General features: G+C 35.7%; 1 protein-coding gene across 2 annotated transcripts in view; it reads left to right on the top strand.

Moving 5' to 3' along the window:
- The window catches only part of SCN2A (sodium voltage-gated channel alpha subunit 2), a 136,250-nt gene that overhangs the window by 79,732 nt on the left and 37,526 nt on the right, over positions 1 to 18,992 (top strand). For both annotated transcript variants that reach the window (XM_070476116.1, XM_070476115.1), the window contains exons 12-16: positions 1,945 to 2,292; positions 6,114 to 6,246; positions 10,511 to 10,749; positions 12,600 to 12,773; positions 14,650 to 15,006. In XM_070476116.1, coding sequence (XP_070332217.1) covers positions 1,945 to 2,292; positions 6,114 to 6,246; positions 10,511 to 10,749; positions 12,600 to 12,773; positions 14,650 to 15,006 — 1,251 coding nt within the window. The remainder of the gene's footprint in view (positions 1 to 1,944; positions 2,293 to 6,113; positions 6,247 to 10,510; positions 10,750 to 12,599; positions 12,774 to 14,649; positions 15,007 to 18,992) is intronic.

The following is an 18,992-nucleotide window of genomic DNA, read 5'->3' as shown; positions in this document are numbered from 1 at the left end:
TATATCTAATTCAAAGTCCCTTGTGAATAGAGAAAGGAGACATGAAAGAAACTGGATAGTGTAGGAGAGGTTTTAAAAATATTCATGTGGAAATAATAAAGGAAATGAATTATCTTACTAATGAAGTTGATAATAGCATGAAAAAACATGCATATAGGAAAAGAAGAAATAAGTTCTTCTGGGAAAGTAGATCAGTATTCTTAGATGTGTTTCTTTCTGAAAATAATGACTAAGATAACATAATATAAGATAGTATTTAAAGATGACAGACATTTTATAGATGTTCATAGGTGTCACTGAGAAAATCATTCTTTAGCTGAAAATAAAGGCTGGATGCATGAGACAAGTGCTCGGGCCTGGTGCACTGGGAAGACCCAGAGGAATCGGGTGGAGAGGGAGGTGGGAGGGGGGACCGGGATGGGGAATACATGTAAATCCATGGCTGATTCATGTCAATGTATGACAAAAACCACTACAATATTGTAAAGTAATTAGCCTCCAACTAATAAAAATAAATGAAAAAAATTAAATTAAATGAACACTTAGTAGTCAGGAAATGTAAAATATATATAGGTGCAAAATAATAATCTTAGTTAGCTTTAAATCCTTTGGAGATAAAAAGATGAAACTAGTAATGTTTAAATGATGAGTTGGTATTCTATTAATAATCATAAAAATCCAACTTAAGCCAGCTTAAGAAAAAAAGAGAATTAGATCATGTAAATAATAGCGATGAGTAGCTTTAGGCACAGCTGGACTCAAGGGCTCAAAACATGTTACCAGGGCGAAGTATCTCTCCACGTCTACAGATTCCTCCAACATGGTGATAAGATGTCCACCATGACTCTGAACTTATAGGCAGTGGTTTTAGCAACCTCAATAAAAAATGTACCCCTTTCAATTGGAAAAGAAATCGGTGACTGTCAGTGGACCATGCAGAGTCCCCTACCCATTTTTAAACCGGTCTCCATGGCCAGAGGCATGGAATACATTCATTGGCTAGACCTGGATCATGGTCTTGCCAGAGAGCATTTCTTGGAGATAATCAGGGTACTGTCAACAAAGGACAAATGGATATTGGAGAAGCAGAAACAAGTGCTCCCTAGAGTGAAGTTGTAAAAGTGGACTAGTGGTAAACAGCAAATGATTCATTGTGCTCAAGCTACTGTGCTTGAGAATCAAAGTAAACTGAATGATGCCAGTGACATTGTAGCCATCTAGAAGACTGTTAAATGATTGTGACCAGACACTTAGTGAAAACCAGGTTTTTGTAAATGTGGTGCTCTTCAGATTTCTTGAGACAGACAAAAGAGTGAAAATCACGGAATGAATCATACAGTCTTTCAGTTTGATTTGTTTAAATTATTCATGAGGACTGTTATAAAATACGCAAGGGGAAGGGGAGAAATTGCTCCTTGTTACTATAATTAAATAGACCTACTAGCAAGATTGATTTCATTTTTCTCTGTGGTGTGGTCATGTGGTCACTAGTGCACTCTTAACTGGTGTGGTTTTGACTTCAAAGGAACTAAATATAGTTGTGTACTTAATTGTTCTCCATTGGATTGTTAAATAAGAATAGTTTCTAGAGAAGAGTTTAGTAAAGATTTCAGTTCTGAGTGCCAGAAATGAAACAGAACAGTCTTCAGGGGTACTTCTGACTCTCGGAAGTCATGGGTAACATAGAAGAAAATGACAGAAAATCAGAGCTCAGAAGATGAAAATGAAGGAAGGAAGAAACAGGGAAAGCAAAATAAAAGAGCTGAACCCAGGAGAAAGTTCCAGAATGCCACCAGCAGTTACCATATAAGCCCTTGATCACACCCATCCAATGCCTTATCCTAGGTAAGTCAGCAGCTATGAAGCGATGAGTCCTGGCTCATACTTTCCAGAACACTTAATTCTGTTCATCTGGTTTTTTGTTTCCTTCCTTGCGGTTGATAGTCTTTACTGAGCGTCCGTGGCTCCCTGTTCTCTCCAAGACGCAACAGTCGGGCGAGCCTTTTCAGCTTCCGAGGCCGAGCCAAGGATATTGGCTCTGAGAATGACTTTGCGGACGATGAGCACAGCACCTTTGAGGACAACGACAGCAGAAGAGACTCTCTGTTTGTGCCGCACAGACACGGGGAGCGGCGCCACAGCAACGTCAGCCAGGCCAGCCGTGCCTCCAGGGCGCTCCCCATCCTGCCCGTGAACGGGAAGATGCACAGTGCCGTGGACTGCAACGGCGTGGTCTCCCTGGTCGGGGGCCCCTCTGCCCTCACGTCCCCTGCTGGGCAGCTCCTACCAGAGGTGAGACCAGGGAAACCTGCAGCTCGTGGGGAGGGAGGTGTGGCTGGTGCAGGCGGGACTGGTTTTCTAGTCCCACCTGTGTGAGTTTTAGTGAGCCTACTCTTCAAAGGCCAAGGGTCAGTTCAGTCAAGTTATGAACTTATTTTGTCAAATTGTTCCTTTCAGGCTTTTCTACAAATGAATTAAAAACATAGGTTGGATCTCACAGACTATAATGAGAAGATCTCCATCATTATTACCACCGTATCAAACTTGCCAAAAATACAGCAACAATTTATCATGCATTATTTTTAATTAATATAAGCAAAATAAATGCAAGAAATGATATAAATACCCATCTTAAGCATCTTGTTATTTCTAATCCTTTAAAAGGAGTACTTGATACTTGCACTTGAAGTAGATAGTATTACTAAATGCATCTAAATTCTTCAACACAACGTTCTTCCTCTTGGCAGGTCAAGGTGCTATAACATTTTAGCACCCAAATGACCATCGTACATGTATATGGTAAAGAAGCCACTCGAAGTACCTGGTAAAGTAATGTGTTATAACTTAGAGCAGATTTCAATTTTTATATTACTGTCCTGAGTTTTTTAAATAAACATAATGGCCATAAATCATGCATACAGAACTTAGTGGAATTTAGTTTCAGCTAAATACCAGACACTGGGATATATTATTGACATTTCCTTTGTAAAACATAAATGCTTTTTAACTTTGGTATTAAATAAGATTTCATTTGCCAGTATAAAAAATTCTAGCAATTTGGTTATACTTTATAGTTTACCAAATCATATTAAAATCTTCTTTGTATGATTTTTTTTTTTTTTTGCAAAATTTTCCTCATTATAGTTGGATGAGCTCTGTCAGTCACATTAAAATCACATGGAGTCAGCTTTCAGTCACCTAACAGAACTTCTTACTTTGAATTATAGAAACAGCCATTGATCATCCTTACTTTTTTTGCCTGGCCTCTCCCCAGCACTTCTACCAGAAACATATTCAAGTATCCTAAAATCAGATCAAATCATGAATAAAAATAGAACTTTATTGTGAAAGAACCTGGAAAAATGCAAAAGGAATGCCAACTTCTCTTAAAAAATAATCATGCCTAACTATGTACCAGACAGTGTCCAGAACACTTTATTGCATTAATTCATTTAATCCTCACAACAATACTTTATCATAGTTATTAATATTATCTCCATTTTACTGAGAGGAAACTGAGGCCTGTGCATGATGGAGCTAGGATTTGACCCTATATATGCTGGCTACTGACTCTACATTCTATCCATATTGCAATATTACCTCCCACTAATTTTCTTTAAATTTTCTTAAATGGAAAAGAAGAGATGGTTAAGGAAACAAACCCTTTCATTTTTACCCAGTGTTTCTCAAGATATATTTCATCATCAGACTACTTGCCACAGAATTCCCTGGGATACTTCTTAGAATGGAGATTCTTCATTTCCCCCTCCCTCCACCCCTGGCAGCCACCATTCTCCTCTGCTTCTCTGAGTTTGATAACCAAAGGGTGCAGCGTTTCAGTTATGCAAGATAAATGTTCTGGAGACCTATTGTATGGCATAGTGCCTAGAGCTAAGAATACTGAATTGTAACTTAAAATTGCTAAGAAGATAGGTCTTATGCTGTGTTCTCAACCCAAATAGCAACAGCAACAATGATAAGGCAGTGGAAGGAAACTAGAAGGTGATGGAAATGTTTATGAACTGATAGTGGTGATGATTCACAGGTATATACTTATTCTTTTTTTTTTTTTACACTTATTCTTAAACTCATCAAGTTGTGAGTGTGAAGTATACATAGCTTTTTACATGTTGATAATACTTCACAAAAGTGGTTTAAAGAAAGAAATGAAGATTTCTGGGCCCACTCCGATTTACTCAGACCAAGACCAAGAGGCCAGGAATCTGTGATTTCTTCTTTCTTGACAAGCATCCCACATGATCCTCACACATATTGAAGTATGTGTATCTCTGATCTTGATAAATGTTAATTGAGAACACGAAAATAAACCTACAACTTCTTTACATAAATGCAAGAGAATTTCAGTCCATCAGAAAATATTTAGCGCTTATCAGTAATTATCACTCCTGTCCTATCACAGAGCGGGGAATAAATCTCTGAAGGCAAATTTGGGCAGTTGAAACAAAGCCTAGTTTAGTATCCGTTCCCTGCTGCTTGGTGTCCACCCTTCAGCATTGCAGTCGAGTGCTGTGAGGCAGGGCCCTGCACTGTGGTGTGGCGGGAGACGCAGAGGCAGACCACAGATGTGGCTTTGCAAGACTGCAGAGAGAAAGAACAGAAAATAAGCAGCTGGCAAATGCTACCTTCCAGAGCACACAATATCCTGCACTTTCACATTAATTCAACTGAAGCAATTTAAGAAAGAATTTCCTTGGTAATATCATTAGAGAGTTTGAAATCGAGCACTAAAAATTAGACAAATATCGGATAACATATATGATTTTGTACAGAGCAGAAGGGACAAGATAGCCTTTAAGTGACCCCATTTTTTTTCCTCCAAACTTTGACTTTCTCTGATGAGGCAAAATATTTTCAGTTCTGATGCAACATTAATAGGATGTTACATTCTTAATAATTAACTAAATAATAATTAAACTAAATTTTATAACTTTATCTTACACTTAGAAGAGAACCCATCCTTGGCATTGAAACTCTAATTTAAGGCAAGACATCATAATGGGGGATCTTTGATTTTTAGCAATGATATGATGAATTGATTCTTTTCTATTCCAAAATAAACTCACCAGAATTTCAATATGGGCAGAAATTTATTTCCACTTCAAGAGTTCAAGCAATGAAGTTAGCGATCACAGGAGAAAAAAGGGGCAAGACTCAAGCATTTCTAATGCAAGTCTGAGTGCTAATAATAAAGAAGAAGTCACTTTTATTCCTCTGAGGATTTTCCTTATTTATATAAGCAATATGAGTCCTGTTCACCTACTTTATTGTGCTATCAGTAATAAACATTATTTTATTAACCTTGTTACCTCTAATACATACATAGTCAAAAGCAGAATTTCCACTCCATTAATAGGATTGTCATTAATGAGGATGAACATTCATTTAGGTCAACCTAAAATTAATTTTACTATGAAAGAAAAGTAAAATTCATTAGAAAAAAATAACCCCTCTCTGAAATAAAGCTTTTTAAATCAAAAAGTTGTCTCTTAGAGTTGAAAATATTTAGCCTCATCAGGGAAAGGCAAAGTGTGAAGGTAAAAAAATGAGGTTGCTTAAAGGTCATCTAGTCCCATCTGCTCTATACAAAATCATATGTGCAGTCCTGTATCTGTACCTGTCTATAATGAACAGAAACATTTTAACATGGAATTCACACTTTAGGAGTGCTACTGCTGATGCATATTAGGGAAACCTGTAAAGTTCTTTTCATTCATTGAACCACATGAATATATATAAAGATCTAATAATATGTGAGTAAATCAAGGAGTAATATGCTTCAGTTTGAAGTTCTAGATAGGATTGACTGAAATGCTAGAAGGTTATCTATCCCAAAAGAAGCAAGATGCCTCCAGCCCAAAGCTCCAAGATGGATGGATTAGAAAAGTCCATCTTGATCACAAACCCAGGCATCCCTGAATGCTGAGAATATGATGGGCTTTCAAACCCTTCCCAAGAATGATGATTCTAGCAATGTCTTAGTGAGCTGTTTATATCTGACAAAGCATAGTGAATATTTGGCTAAATAACACCTATTGCGGGAACACTTTGGCCTTTAAAAATACTAGTTATTTCATATGAAATTTTATTTTTAGGGCACAACTACTGAAACAGAAATAAGAAAGAGACGGTCCAGTTCTTATCACGTTTCCATGGATCTTTTGGAAGATCCTTCAGCAAGGCAAAGAGCAATGAGTATGGCTAGTATTTTGACCAACACCATGGAAGGTATGTCAGAAGTCTTACAGCACAGTTACTTGGTGGTGCCTTGGTAATGGTGATAAAAAAACTTTCATAAATTCTAAGAGTTAAATTCTCCCTGAATTGATACCACGATATTATTATTTCTTTTACTAAATAAAAGTAAAATCCACATGCAATACCTCAATTCTGTTGTCTCATATAGATTTTTACATTTAGCCTCCAAAAAGCTACTGCAAACTCAAGGTATACCTGGAATATAACCTTGGTAGATTAAGTTCTTAAACTGTTGAAGTTTGTCATGTGCATGACATCAAAAGGAATGTAATGATAAATGTTTATTTTTATAGTGATGCTAACACAGTTGAATTGTATTAACTGCTTGAGACTTAAGCTATAAACTCCTTTGATTTAACCAGAAGTATAAATAAAAAAAGTGGAAATTAGGGTTTAATATTAACCACTTTGAAGCAAAGTTTTCAAAATCTTGAAAACTACTTTTGCCTCTCTCTCTGATCAGAGTTTAATAATATCTCAACTTTCTCTTTAGTCGCTGATTATACATGAGTAGTTAATACATTGTTAAGAGGTCTGGATGTTATAATTCCAAAATAAAGAATTTGGGGACAGCTTGATTTGTGATCAGTTATTGACTCTGTATCTATTTGTGGCTCTGTAGCTGTTTCTTCATCAGTTAGTATTGATAATGATGTTTAGAATAACATTGTTGTAAAGACTAAATAAGACCTCATCCATAAAACACCTATGTTCCTGGAATGTAGAAGGCAGTCAATAACCAGTATTATTGGTTGCTTTATCATTGTTTTGTTAATTCACATGTTTATGCCTTTCTGTACTTGTTAATGAATTCAAACATCAACTATCAACTTCACCTTGGAAAATACTTTCATATAAAATGTATTCTATCATCCTCCCTTGCTCTCCTTTGCCCTTCTCTCCCTTTCACCTTTATAACCCTCCCTTTCCTTCCCCTCCCAAGTGTGTGTGTGTGTGTGTGTGTGTGTGTGTGTGTGTGTAGATGTGTGGAAGGAAGAAGAAAGATGGAGAATGAGAAAGAACACAAGCATGTGTTCATGCTTCTCTGTTAGTTGTAGTTTCTCGTAATACTCGATAGATTCTTGGAACAATTATTTTCCAGTCTAAATGCAAAGATCCCGTGATATTTAATAATACCCAAAACCTGAGAGTCACAGCCAGGAAAATCTCACCATGTAGATGGCCATATATATCACAGCCATGTCAGTTGCTACAGTCCCAACATTCGTAATGTCCTAATGCAATATCAGAAATCTTTTCACTGATTTCTATGGGATATTAAACTCAGTACGTTCTTCCCCAACCTCGCCTGCGTTAGCTTGCACTCCCTCTTCCCCCCCAGCTGCCAGTAGCTTGCTCCTCCCTGTCCCTCCAGGTAAATCTTTTGAAGATTCTCTGGTCTTCTGCTCCTTGCCATAGCAAAACCACTGAGAGGAAGCTGCCAGTGGTTCTGCTACCGATGTCAGCAGCATGTCTGCTCCCTAAAGCAAGAAGTAGAGAAGGAGACAGGGTAAGTCTTAATTAACACTAATTTGCACTACTGATGGCATTAAGTTTGAATTAACCTAAGAAGTTACTTAAAAACATCAAGCCACCACCACAAAATTGAACTTATCCACTAAGATATGGAGTTAAAAATGAGTGCACACATTCCCATATCGCCCTCCATGAATATGTGTCTCATGGAATTTCTTAGAGTGAAATGATGTCCTAGAGATAAGAGTAACTTAGGAAGCAGGAGACTGAGTGTTTGACTTTAATATCTTCAGAGCTTTTAACTTGATACTTTTGCGAGGAACAATGGCTGAGTTTTCATTCTATTTTTCACTGGTTGTGTAGAATGCAAAGCATACTTTTCTTTATTCAGTTATATTTAAACACTTTGAATCTGGCATTAATCAAGGCTGGTTGTTAGTTACATAGTGCACACAGGCAACTAGAACTGTCTTTAATATAGTCCTTTTTGGTTCCTGATAATGGTGGAAAAGTGTCTTAGGTTGACATAATCTGTTTATCTGGGGATCCTTCCTTCTGAGTCTAACTGTGTTTTAGTTTACCTTTGCTTTTTTCAGCCAGGCTTGTTGACCCACGCTGACAACTTTTGTTTTCCCTCTTTTGAACTACAGCTGGGTCTCCATTGTCCAGGGTAATGAATAGCCTCCTACTGAATGACACTGTAGGAGATACACAGAAATGAATTGTTTCCTTTTCAAGTTTTTAAAATGCAAAAACCACATGGAAATATTTCCTGGTCACATCTTTGGGAAGAACGGTGAGAGCTGAGGTGGAAGCACTGGGGAATTGAGGGAAGCCAGCAAAGATCTAAACTGAGTTGTAAATGCGTCTCAGTGTGGATAACCCACCCAGGAATAATGGAGATGTGGCTGTAGTTCTCTCCTGAGTGCTTTGTTTTGTTTCAAAGTGTGATAATTCTTTTTTCCTTTTGGCATGAATAATTGAATGATTTTATTTTAGAACTTAACAACTCGGCTTCACTTTTTCCTGGTGTCAAGATGAGCAACATTGGCTGTTTTCCCTTTTGAACTTGTCTCTTATTTTTTGCCACACAGTTTCCGTTTGCTTCTCTTTATCTACTAAATTGCAAGTAGCATTTAAAAAAATACTTATGCTGACTGTACATAGGCAAAGAGATTTTTTTTTCAGTTCTCTTTAGTTATTTACTGTAAATGATATTGTCCTTTAATCTTCAGTATAAACATGAGTTTATTTGGGAGTCTTAAAAGCATCTACAAAACAGCACATAAAAACTATATTTTTGTTCTGATTTACAACTTAACTATTCCTTATTGTTTACAAAATTACATATTGAGAGAAATGGAAATAAACTGGGTACTTAAAGTATTTCAGTATCTAAAGACACAACTGAAGCATCTGCTTCTAAATGGAATTCTGTGAAAAATAATCAGGAAATTAATTTACTTTAGTGAAGTAACAAACTTTATAAAATTAGTAGTAAATGTCTATCAGCGAAGCAAAAATCACCACCTATGGTAGTGTTTGTCCGTTGTATGAATTCCCTGAAAAAGTTTAATTTCTAGTAAACTGTCCCAGATTTGGAGAGATATTCCAGTTGCCACAGTAGTAATACTAAATTGACCCACCAGAGTCAGTTATGCTATTGATGAACAAAAAGTTTTTTCCTCAATTTTAGTGCTCATCAGTCTCATGAGCTTTAGTGCTAATCAGGTCTCATATTTGGCTGAGCAACTAATAGAGTGTGATACTGGCAGAAAACAACTGTATCCTTTTCTCACTCAATAATTGATTGAGATAAATATACCAAAGGAAAATAGTATATAATTTCCCACTTTCTAATTCTCCCAAATTCTTTGCCAATATTTACTTTTTCAGTATTTTGAGCATCACTTTAAAGATCTGTGCATTTCTGTCTTTTCTCTCCTATTATTTAGTTGAAATTCTTCTTGAAATCATTATATTTTTTTCTTAAGTAAATGTCTTTATATGAAATCTTTTATCATAGGTTTGGTGTGATTGTTATTTTAACACATTAAAATAAATGCATTTCATGAAAATTTATTAATTATACCTATGTTCCATCTAAAATCCTCTTGCATTTTACCAGTAGTGCATAAGTCGCATTTTGTGAAACAGTGAGAATCTCACTTTCTTAGACTGGATATTTCTCTTCTTTTGTGTCGTCTATTTTAATCAAGAAATGTGGCGGAAAAAAAGAGTTTTGCTGAGTTTAATATGTAATACTATATCTAATTAGGTTTAACCAGAAACTTTCAAGATTGGTGATACTGACAGAACTCTTTCATTAAAATACCCCAAAAACATATCTAATCTAGGAAACTGAAATTCATCATGACTAATAAAGCTTTTAAAGACTTCTCCTGAGAGATAGTCTTTCATAATATAAGTGCTCTATCTGGAACATAGATGACATTTAAGTATACTCGACACAAGTCTTACACATTAATTTTTGATAGCCTTGAAGATAATTATCAGATAGTTTAATGTTATAGATAGACTCTTGGAAACCACGTTTAACTAAGATACATTTGTAAAGTTTACTAGCCCTTCCACATTTTTTATGACAGCTAGTCTATCAGTGCTTTCCTGCTCAACCATCAAATTAACCTATAATGCCTTTTAACAACTTCAGAAATTTTTGAGTCACTTTCAATTTAAACCAAAGGCTTCTTAAAAGGGAGGAAGCAGTTTTCATAAGTATTCTGTTTTCTTCCAGAACTTGAAGAATCCAGACAGAAATGCCCACCGTGCTGGTATAAATTTGCTAACATGTGTTTGATTTGGGACTGCTGTAAGCCATGGTTAAAGGTGAAACATGTTGTCAACCTTGTTGTGATGGACCCTTTTGTTGACCTGGCCATCACCATCTGCATTGTCCTAAATACCCTCTTCATGGCCATGGAGCATTATCCCATGACGGAGCAGTTTAGCAGTGTGCTGTCAGTTGGGAACCTGGTAAGGCTCGCTGAGCGTTACTCTGCTCATTGAAAGGATATATGGTTACTTTAATGAATTTCACACATCACTCTCAAATTAAATATGAATTAATTGGCCATATTTACTTGGGCAGCAAAAGTTCAGCATTACTCTTTTATAACAAATTATACTGCTTCAGTTAAGCAGTAGAAAAGAGTCAAAGATTTTATTTATAGTTTGACTTAGAATTAAATATAAATTGCCCATTCATTAAAAAGATCATTATGAATTACAGGGGACAGATCTATGGTAAAATGCTGTTGTGCTCCTCAGGTATTTAGAAGAGACTCTTTCAGACATGTTTACACTGGTCAAACAAATTAAGTCAGATAATTTTGAAATATCTGTTCATACCTGAAGATAGATTTTTAAGGGAAGAAAAATCATATAGAAGTTATTATTTCTGTTTGAATTTGTCCTATACATTTAGGGATTTATAAATTATTAAGTTTTGCATATTTTTTTACTTAAAATTCTGTACTAACATTCGTGGCTACTTGGTAGAGTGATAGAAATGAAAGTCAAAATGAATAAATTCAGGTGACAAAAATATATTGATATCAATGTAAGAGGTTTATTAAGTTCTCATGAACCTCCCACCTTGATAAATGAACATATAGACAGGTTCTGTATACATAGTAAATGATATATTCTGAAGGATGATACACAATATTTTTAGACTCTGAATTAACCATTATTGTTCTATTATAACCAGATAGGTCTTAACTGATAAAGTTACAATATATATGCTGACCACTTATTTTGTACCAGACATTGTGCTAAATGGTTTACATTAAATCCCTCTTTGTAGGTACCCACAAAGTCAGTCCTCAGGTAGATACTATGAATGTCTGCATTTTACAGTGAGGGAATCGATACCCATGAGAAATTGACAAGAGCAATGAAAGCTCTAAATACTGTATCAGAGACTCTAAAAGATATTTCAGAGACTGTTTTAAGCTGTGCCCAAAAATCACAGAACTTTAGGAAAGGACAATAATGTTACCTAGTCCAAATTTTTTCACATATGTAGGAATCACCTCAACATTATCTATAAAAAAGTGAGCAAGGGATAAAATAAGCTTTATGGAGATGAGTATTAGGAAACAGCTCAAATGGGCTTAAGCAAAAATAAGCAAAATAAATTTTAAAAAATAATTCATTACTTCAAGTAACTAAAGTCCATTTGGGCATAGCTCCAGGTTTTAATCTATCTAGATTCAAGTTCTCAATCAATGTCATTGGGAGTTAGCTTCTTGCGAGGTTTTTCCCAGTATGTTTATTTCATCTCTGGCTGGATATTCTATTGATGGCAATGTTCGACCAACTTCTATCCTACTGACACAGCTCATTAAGCAGAAAGAGTATGCCTCCTAACTAGTATTTCTAACACAAGCCCAAGTATTGAATACCATCAGCCTGGTTGGAGTTACAGAACCATTTCTAAGCCAGTCAATCTGGTTCTAGGGCTAGAAGGCCCTAATAGGTAATCATTTGGTGAGTTTTTGGAAAGCTAGGGTGATCAGAGGCAAAGTCAGGGTGTTGACCGCAATGAGTTACCTGAACCTTTCACTTAAGAATATAAAAGTAAGAATATTAGTTTTATTGTCTTAATTCTTATATTCTTTATCACTTGATAAACCTTAACTATAGTAAACAATTAAATATTAGCTTGAATACAAACCATCTGAGGATACTAATTTCCTGGGTCTAAACCAATTTTTAAAACTCAGAACTAAATTGTGATTTTTGGGGAATAAATTAAATTGCTTAATAGTTATTTATGCTTTCAAGAGTCTTCACTCATGTAATAAACATTTCTCACTTAGGTCTTCACTGGGATCTTCACAGCAGAAATGTTTCTCAAGATAATTGCCATGGATCCATATTATTACTTTCAAGAAGGCTGGAATATTTTTGATGGTTTAATTGTGAGCCTTAGTTTAATGGAACTTGGTTTGGCAAATGTGGAAGGACTGTCAGTTCTCCGATCATTTCGACTGGTAAATTAACTGAGAGTAGCCATAATATTTTTATAAATAATGTAATTAGTAGTCACTCTTTTCTTGTAAAAATTTCAAGATTTCCCATAGCTTTAATTTTGTTTGAATATGTTTCTAACAAAGCAGATGGTAATTTCTTCTTCATTACAGTTTTAATGCACAGATTAAGTTTAATTCAAATGAACAGCCAATAATTCTCTCCTTAGTAATTGAATGTCAAGGCTAATGGGAAGAGAGAAAATGGAGGTCATACATAATCCCAAATCAAATTAAACAATACAATACATACCTCTCAGCTATATGGGGTTTGCTTAACCATAATAAGGGACTTGACTGGGGCTTTGGATGGGCTCTTCTCTCTACCAGAGGCTAAGAGATTATGAAGTTGCCCAATTTGCCCCCATAGAATTCAAGACTCAGGACTGGGTAGAGGCACAGAAAAGAGGACAGAGCTCCTATCATCTGTGCCTTCAGCCAGGTCAGGAAGTTGCCAAATCCACTAAGAAAGTTGCCTGTATAATATTTTAATTTTAAGGAAAGGATCCTTCATTTGTTCTTTATATTTAATGAGTTTAGGGATCTTTTTAAATTAAGAGACAAAAAAATATCACTGGACCCATTTCCATTTAAAATTTGATATTTTTTATTGTGCTGTTTATTTGAATTGGCTCCAGCTTTCTGTGATTTATTTTCAAACAACAGTCATTGTATATAGGTAGTAAAGATAGATTCCTATAGGCAACCTACCTTAAGGGTGATTAATTTCAAGAATTTATGATCAAGTCTGTTTAGAAATTTCCTTACTACTTTCAAATATTTGTTAAGATCCTTAGAGCTGTGATTTCCTTTCCTAGTCTTTAGCTGTGGATCTCATTTGAAGTTAGAAGAATAAAAGAAAAAAAAAAATTAGCAGTGATTATATAACAAGTAAATATGGGCAACTACTTTTAAAAAGCTTAGTAAGTCTTTATGATAATGTGATGGAGTCTAGGAAAGTACAAAGCATAATATCACTAATGTCTTTCTTAGTATATCAGGCTCTTTTGCATTAATTGTTCTCTGGGAATAAATTAAAAATTTTGGTTCTTATCTTTGCTCCTTTGGGTCACTTAGTTGCCATTAAATAATGCACTACTCTTAGCTTGATATTTACAGAAGCATCAGAAATAAAATGCTGATACTGTTTAAGGGTAAATCATACTCTAGAGGTTTTTATGAGCTAATACAACCAATGTATCAGGCATAGAGGTGGCAAGCCATTTACGCACTATAATGAGTTGATTAACTAAATCACTGAAGACATAAAGGTTGACAAAATACAGCTTTTTATTCAAGTTCAAGTATTTCTTATTTGAATATAATAAATCTCCTTTAAAATACAGCCTAATATTACAACATGCTAAAGGTCAAAGCAGTCTAAGATTTAAAGAAATTAGTTGGTTTTTCCTTTGTATCTTCCCTAATTGAAGTGTTAATATTGTTTACACTTGTGCATTTCAGCATATTTCAGGTACACTGAAAAATATATCCACTTCGGGCTTTTAAATAATGAGAGACTCTACTAGAGCCTCTACTTCTCTGAAGCAGTTTCTGTGAATTTAATCACCATTAATTTTAGGTATTTCAGTTCCTTACAGAAAAACAAAAAGAATAGTATAAATGCTTATGTAAGATTCTGGAATTTAAATGCCAATTAAAAAAAACTGTATTCTTATTTTATTTATAATATATACTATTTCAGAATGAAAAATATAGACAACAGTTTGGCACAGAAATAACCCATCACCTAAAACTGAGACATTGTAGACTTTACCTGTAAACAAATATACAAATTCTTCCAAATGCAGAGCAGTAATGACCTTGTTTCTGTTTTCAGCTTAGAGTTTTCAAGTTGGCAAAATCCTGGCCCACCCTGAATATGCTAATTAAAATCATCGGCAATTCTGTAGGGGCTCTGGGTAACCTCACCTTGGTGTTGGCCATCATCGTCTTCATTTTTGCCGTGGTCGGCATGCAGCTCTTTGGTAAGAGCTACAAAGAATGTGTCTGCAAGATTTCCAATGATTGTGAGCTCCCCCGCTGGCACATGCATGACTTCTTCCACTCCTTCCTGATTGTGTTCCGGGTGCTGTGTGGAGAGTGGATAGAGACCATGTGGGACTGCATGGAGGTCGCCGGTCAAACCATGTGCCTCACTGTCTTCATGATGGTCATGGTCATTGGAAACCTGGTGGTATGTGGTAAAACATTTTTCTCATTTTCAGTAAAAGATAATGTAACCATCAGGAATGTTTTGTATATTTTTTTTTTAAATCAAGTTTCAATTCTTCATGATGGCAGGAGTCAGTTATAGATCAGACTAAAGAAATCTACATGAACTCTTTTTAATATTTGCTTACATTATTTTAGATTTTTTTCCAGCTATATTGAACTGTAATTGGCACATAACACAAATTCTTAAAATACCTTTTGAACCAAAGTTGTTCTTCATCTCTGTACCCCTTACTGTTCCATGGAGAGGACCATTTTTGGCTTTCATCTTTCAGTTCTTGTGCTAAAGCATGGCAGTGCTATTAGACAGTCATTCATTTTATTTATAAATACTAACAATACTGTCACTTGAAAACGTTTCGCGTTTGGGTTCTCTACAAGTTGGAGTTTAAGAAAAAAATAATGATCATCTCAGTCCATTGAAAGTACATCAGTATTTGTTGCATAGAAACAACAATATGAACAAGTAACACTAACTCAAGAATCATTTGTTATCATTTCTGTGTAAAATGAACTATGCCCAACACACGTCTACTGAGTCCTGGAGGCCTGGGATCGATGGTAGGACAATATATATGGCGCAATGATAGGACATTTACTCAAACAGGAATAAAAAGAGTAAGTGAAAAAAATGTGAAAGCAAAGTGTTATATGTAAAGTTCACAAGATGGAAATGTTGCTTTGCACTTGTAAGGATCATCACAGAAGGCTTTGTCAAAGAGTTCAGACCTGCAAATATCTTTAACTGAGATGTGAGAAGAAAGTAGACCATCCCAAGCCAGGAAATAGTGGACCCAGTGGTTGAGGAAGAAAAGACAATAGATTTATGTGAGAGGGATCAGACTCTTATATGTTAAATTTATTATACTAAGTTGCTTGACCAGGCCCCAACTCAGTGGAATAGAACAAGGACTATTGTAACCAATATTTTGAAGTCTGCAATTTATAGACTTCATTTTCTTTCACATTAAAAGTAACCTCCAATCCCCTAGTCAGTTCATTTCAGTGGCTCAGTCATGTCCAGCTGTTTGCACCCCCATGGACTGCAGCACGCCAAGCTTCCCTGTCCATCACCAACTCCCAGAGCTTACTCAAACTCATGTCCATCAAGTCGGTGATGCCATCCAACCATCTCATCCTCTGTCATCCCCTTCTCCTTCTACCTTCAGTCTTCCCCAGCATCAGGATCTTTTCAGATGAGTCAGTTCTTCACATCAGGTGACCAAAGTATTGGAGTTTCAGCTTCAGTATGAGTCCTTCCAATGAATATTCAGGACTGATTTCCTTTAGGGTGGACTGATTGACTCAGTCCCCCAGAGGAAGAGAAAAGGAAAAGGGAAAAAACAAAAAAAATCATTTATTTCTATTTTTTGCAATATTTCAGTCTTCTCAGTATCCTGTTGTTAATTCTGACCTGTTCTTAAAATAATAAGGAACATGAATAGTGTACAATCCAGAAATGTGAACAGTGGCTTATAACAATACACATTTATTAATTATCTCATAGTTTCTCTGGGTCAGAAATTTGGGAACCACTTATCTGGTTCTGGCCCTGGGTTAGTTAAAAGATTTCTATCAAAATGTTGATGGGAGACAGTTATCTTGACTAAGATTGAAGAATTGACTTCTAATAAGGCTCACTCTCATGGCTATTGGTGAGAGGTCCCAGTTCAGCCTTACTGGCTGTTGGTAGAAGGCTTCAGCTTCTCCACGTGGACCTCGCCATAGAGTTGATTACTTTCACGACATGGCAGTTGGCTTTTTCTGCCAGAGCACAAGACACAAAGCAAAGGGCAAGGAGGAAACTCTTTTTATGTTCTACTCTTGAAGTCACATGCTGTCACTTCTGCAATATTCTGTTGACTAGTCATTAAAAAGAGCTCACATTTAAGAAAAAGGGATTAGACTTTAACTTTTGAAGGGATGAGCATCAAATAATTTTAAAACCACTACAATTCCAGATATAACTTGCTTGCTTTCAGAAGATGCAAGAATGCATGGAATAGGAAGAAATGATCACAGGGCTACCTAGAAGAAAAACAGAGAAAATGTTGTTGGTTTGTATTTTAGATTTGATTTGATTTCATTTATATGTTTGGCATACATTGGAAGAAGAGAATAGAAGGCAGAGAACAGAATCCTTTATGCCAGCAATGCGTGAGAAGACTGGACACAAGCAATGAAAATTCATAGTGGGGGTAGCAGAAAGTGTTTGAGGCCAGACTGTGTAGAGTTTAATTTGTGAAAGGCTGATTATGCATTACCAAGTTGAATATTTTTTTCCTGTAGACAGTTGAAAGCTACAGATGTCTTTTTATCAGGAAAGTGGCAGTGAGCAAGTGGAATTTGGGTAGAATTTATGTAGCCAGAAAACACAGTGAATTTAAAGAAATTCAACATACCACATATCATCTTTAGTTTACTGAAATAGGACACATCTCTCTAACTGTACAAAGGATTTCAAGTTGAAAAGAGAATTTCAGGAAGTATTCATACCTATGGATGTCATTTATATTAATTTGGATTGCTACATATACATAAAATGGTATAATATATAAAATAATAATTTCCACCTAGTGGCATATATTTAAATTCTGTACCTTTTTTAAAAAATTAAAGAATCTCCTGATTTACTAGAAGTTAAAAAGTATTCCTTCTTTTGTGATATCTTGTATATGTTTTCTGGAGTAACTAAGTTGGTAATCATATCTGTCATGTTTATCACTATTAAGGAAATATGTTCATATCACATTTCCTTAAATAAGATTGACTGAACCTGGTGCACTACTTCTTACAATTCTTCCTTCTCATCTTCACCAAAAAGGTTAATGTCCCCCAAAGACAAGCTGGCATAACCTCCTGTAAACACACATAAACTTCCATGTAATGCTTGACCACAAGAGGTGTAAGTAATCACTGCCTAGTCCACACACAAGACAGAGGTGGGGCTGTAGATTGCTTTTCCCATGCTATCATCTGGGTTTGTTAACACTATGGCCAGAAATCCTCTTAAGGGTTCAAGATAGGTGCTGCTGAAAGAGGATACATTTTTTTTTAAGATTACCACATCTAGAAGTAGCCACCTCTATCTCTAAGTGGGGCATTAGCACACAAGAGGGATGTGAAAATGAGCTTTTCTCACCAATTAAAAATCAGGCTAGAAAAAGTATTGATACAGACAATATGTTTCAATCTTGAATCCCAAATGGAAATTATTATTCCAAGAGAATGATCTGGGGAGATATTAAAGAAACAGCTTCACTCAGTGAGCTATCAAGTCTGTCCATGACCATGTGTGAAACAGGATCCCAGGTTTAAGTTCCTGAGTAAGGTTGTTGAACTGTATTCCTTTAAATTGCCTTTGGTCACCCCCACCACCTTGGTCAGCTGTTATGCTGATCAATACCCTTTGGTAATAAAGGAGGTCTAGAAAAAGAGATTAGATTGAAAACAAACAAACAAAAAGACAAATTGAAGACAGTATAACAGAGACTAGGTTGGATCATAGTAACAGTGATATAACAGCTAAACTTTCTCAAACTGGCACTTTACCATGTGCCAGTAGCTTTGTGAGGGCCACGTGGATCCTTTAACTGACTCCTGAGAACAGTCTTGTAAGCTTAGCACTGAGAAAATTGACATAAACTTGATTCTTACCCAGTGCTTTAATTTTAATGTGAAAAATTACATTACATAAGTAAATGTAATGACACGTAATAGATACCTGCTCCAGTGCTTTGAGAGGAACTATAGTCGGATCTCACTCTGGGAAGGTTGACTAATATTTGTCAAGAAAAAGTTCCTAATAGAAAAAGTTCATTAATGAATTAATAAATCAAATCTAGAAAAAAGTATGGTACCAAAATTCAGTTTTATTATGGATAAAACCCAAAATGTAGCATTTAATTTTTTCTCTTTCATCTCTTTTTATCCAAATAATACATTCAA

This window comes from Odocoileus virginianus, chromosome 13, assembly GCF_023699985.2.
Source record: "Odocoileus virginianus isolate 20LAN1187 ecotype Illinois chromosome 13, Ovbor_1.2, whole genome shotgun sequence".
In the NCBI taxonomy this organism is placed as follows: Eukaryota; Metazoa; Chordata; class Mammalia; order Artiodactyla; family Cervidae; genus Odocoileus; species Odocoileus virginianus.
Note: the sequence above shows the minus strand (reverse complement) of the source record. Positions and strands in the feature narration are given on the sequence as shown.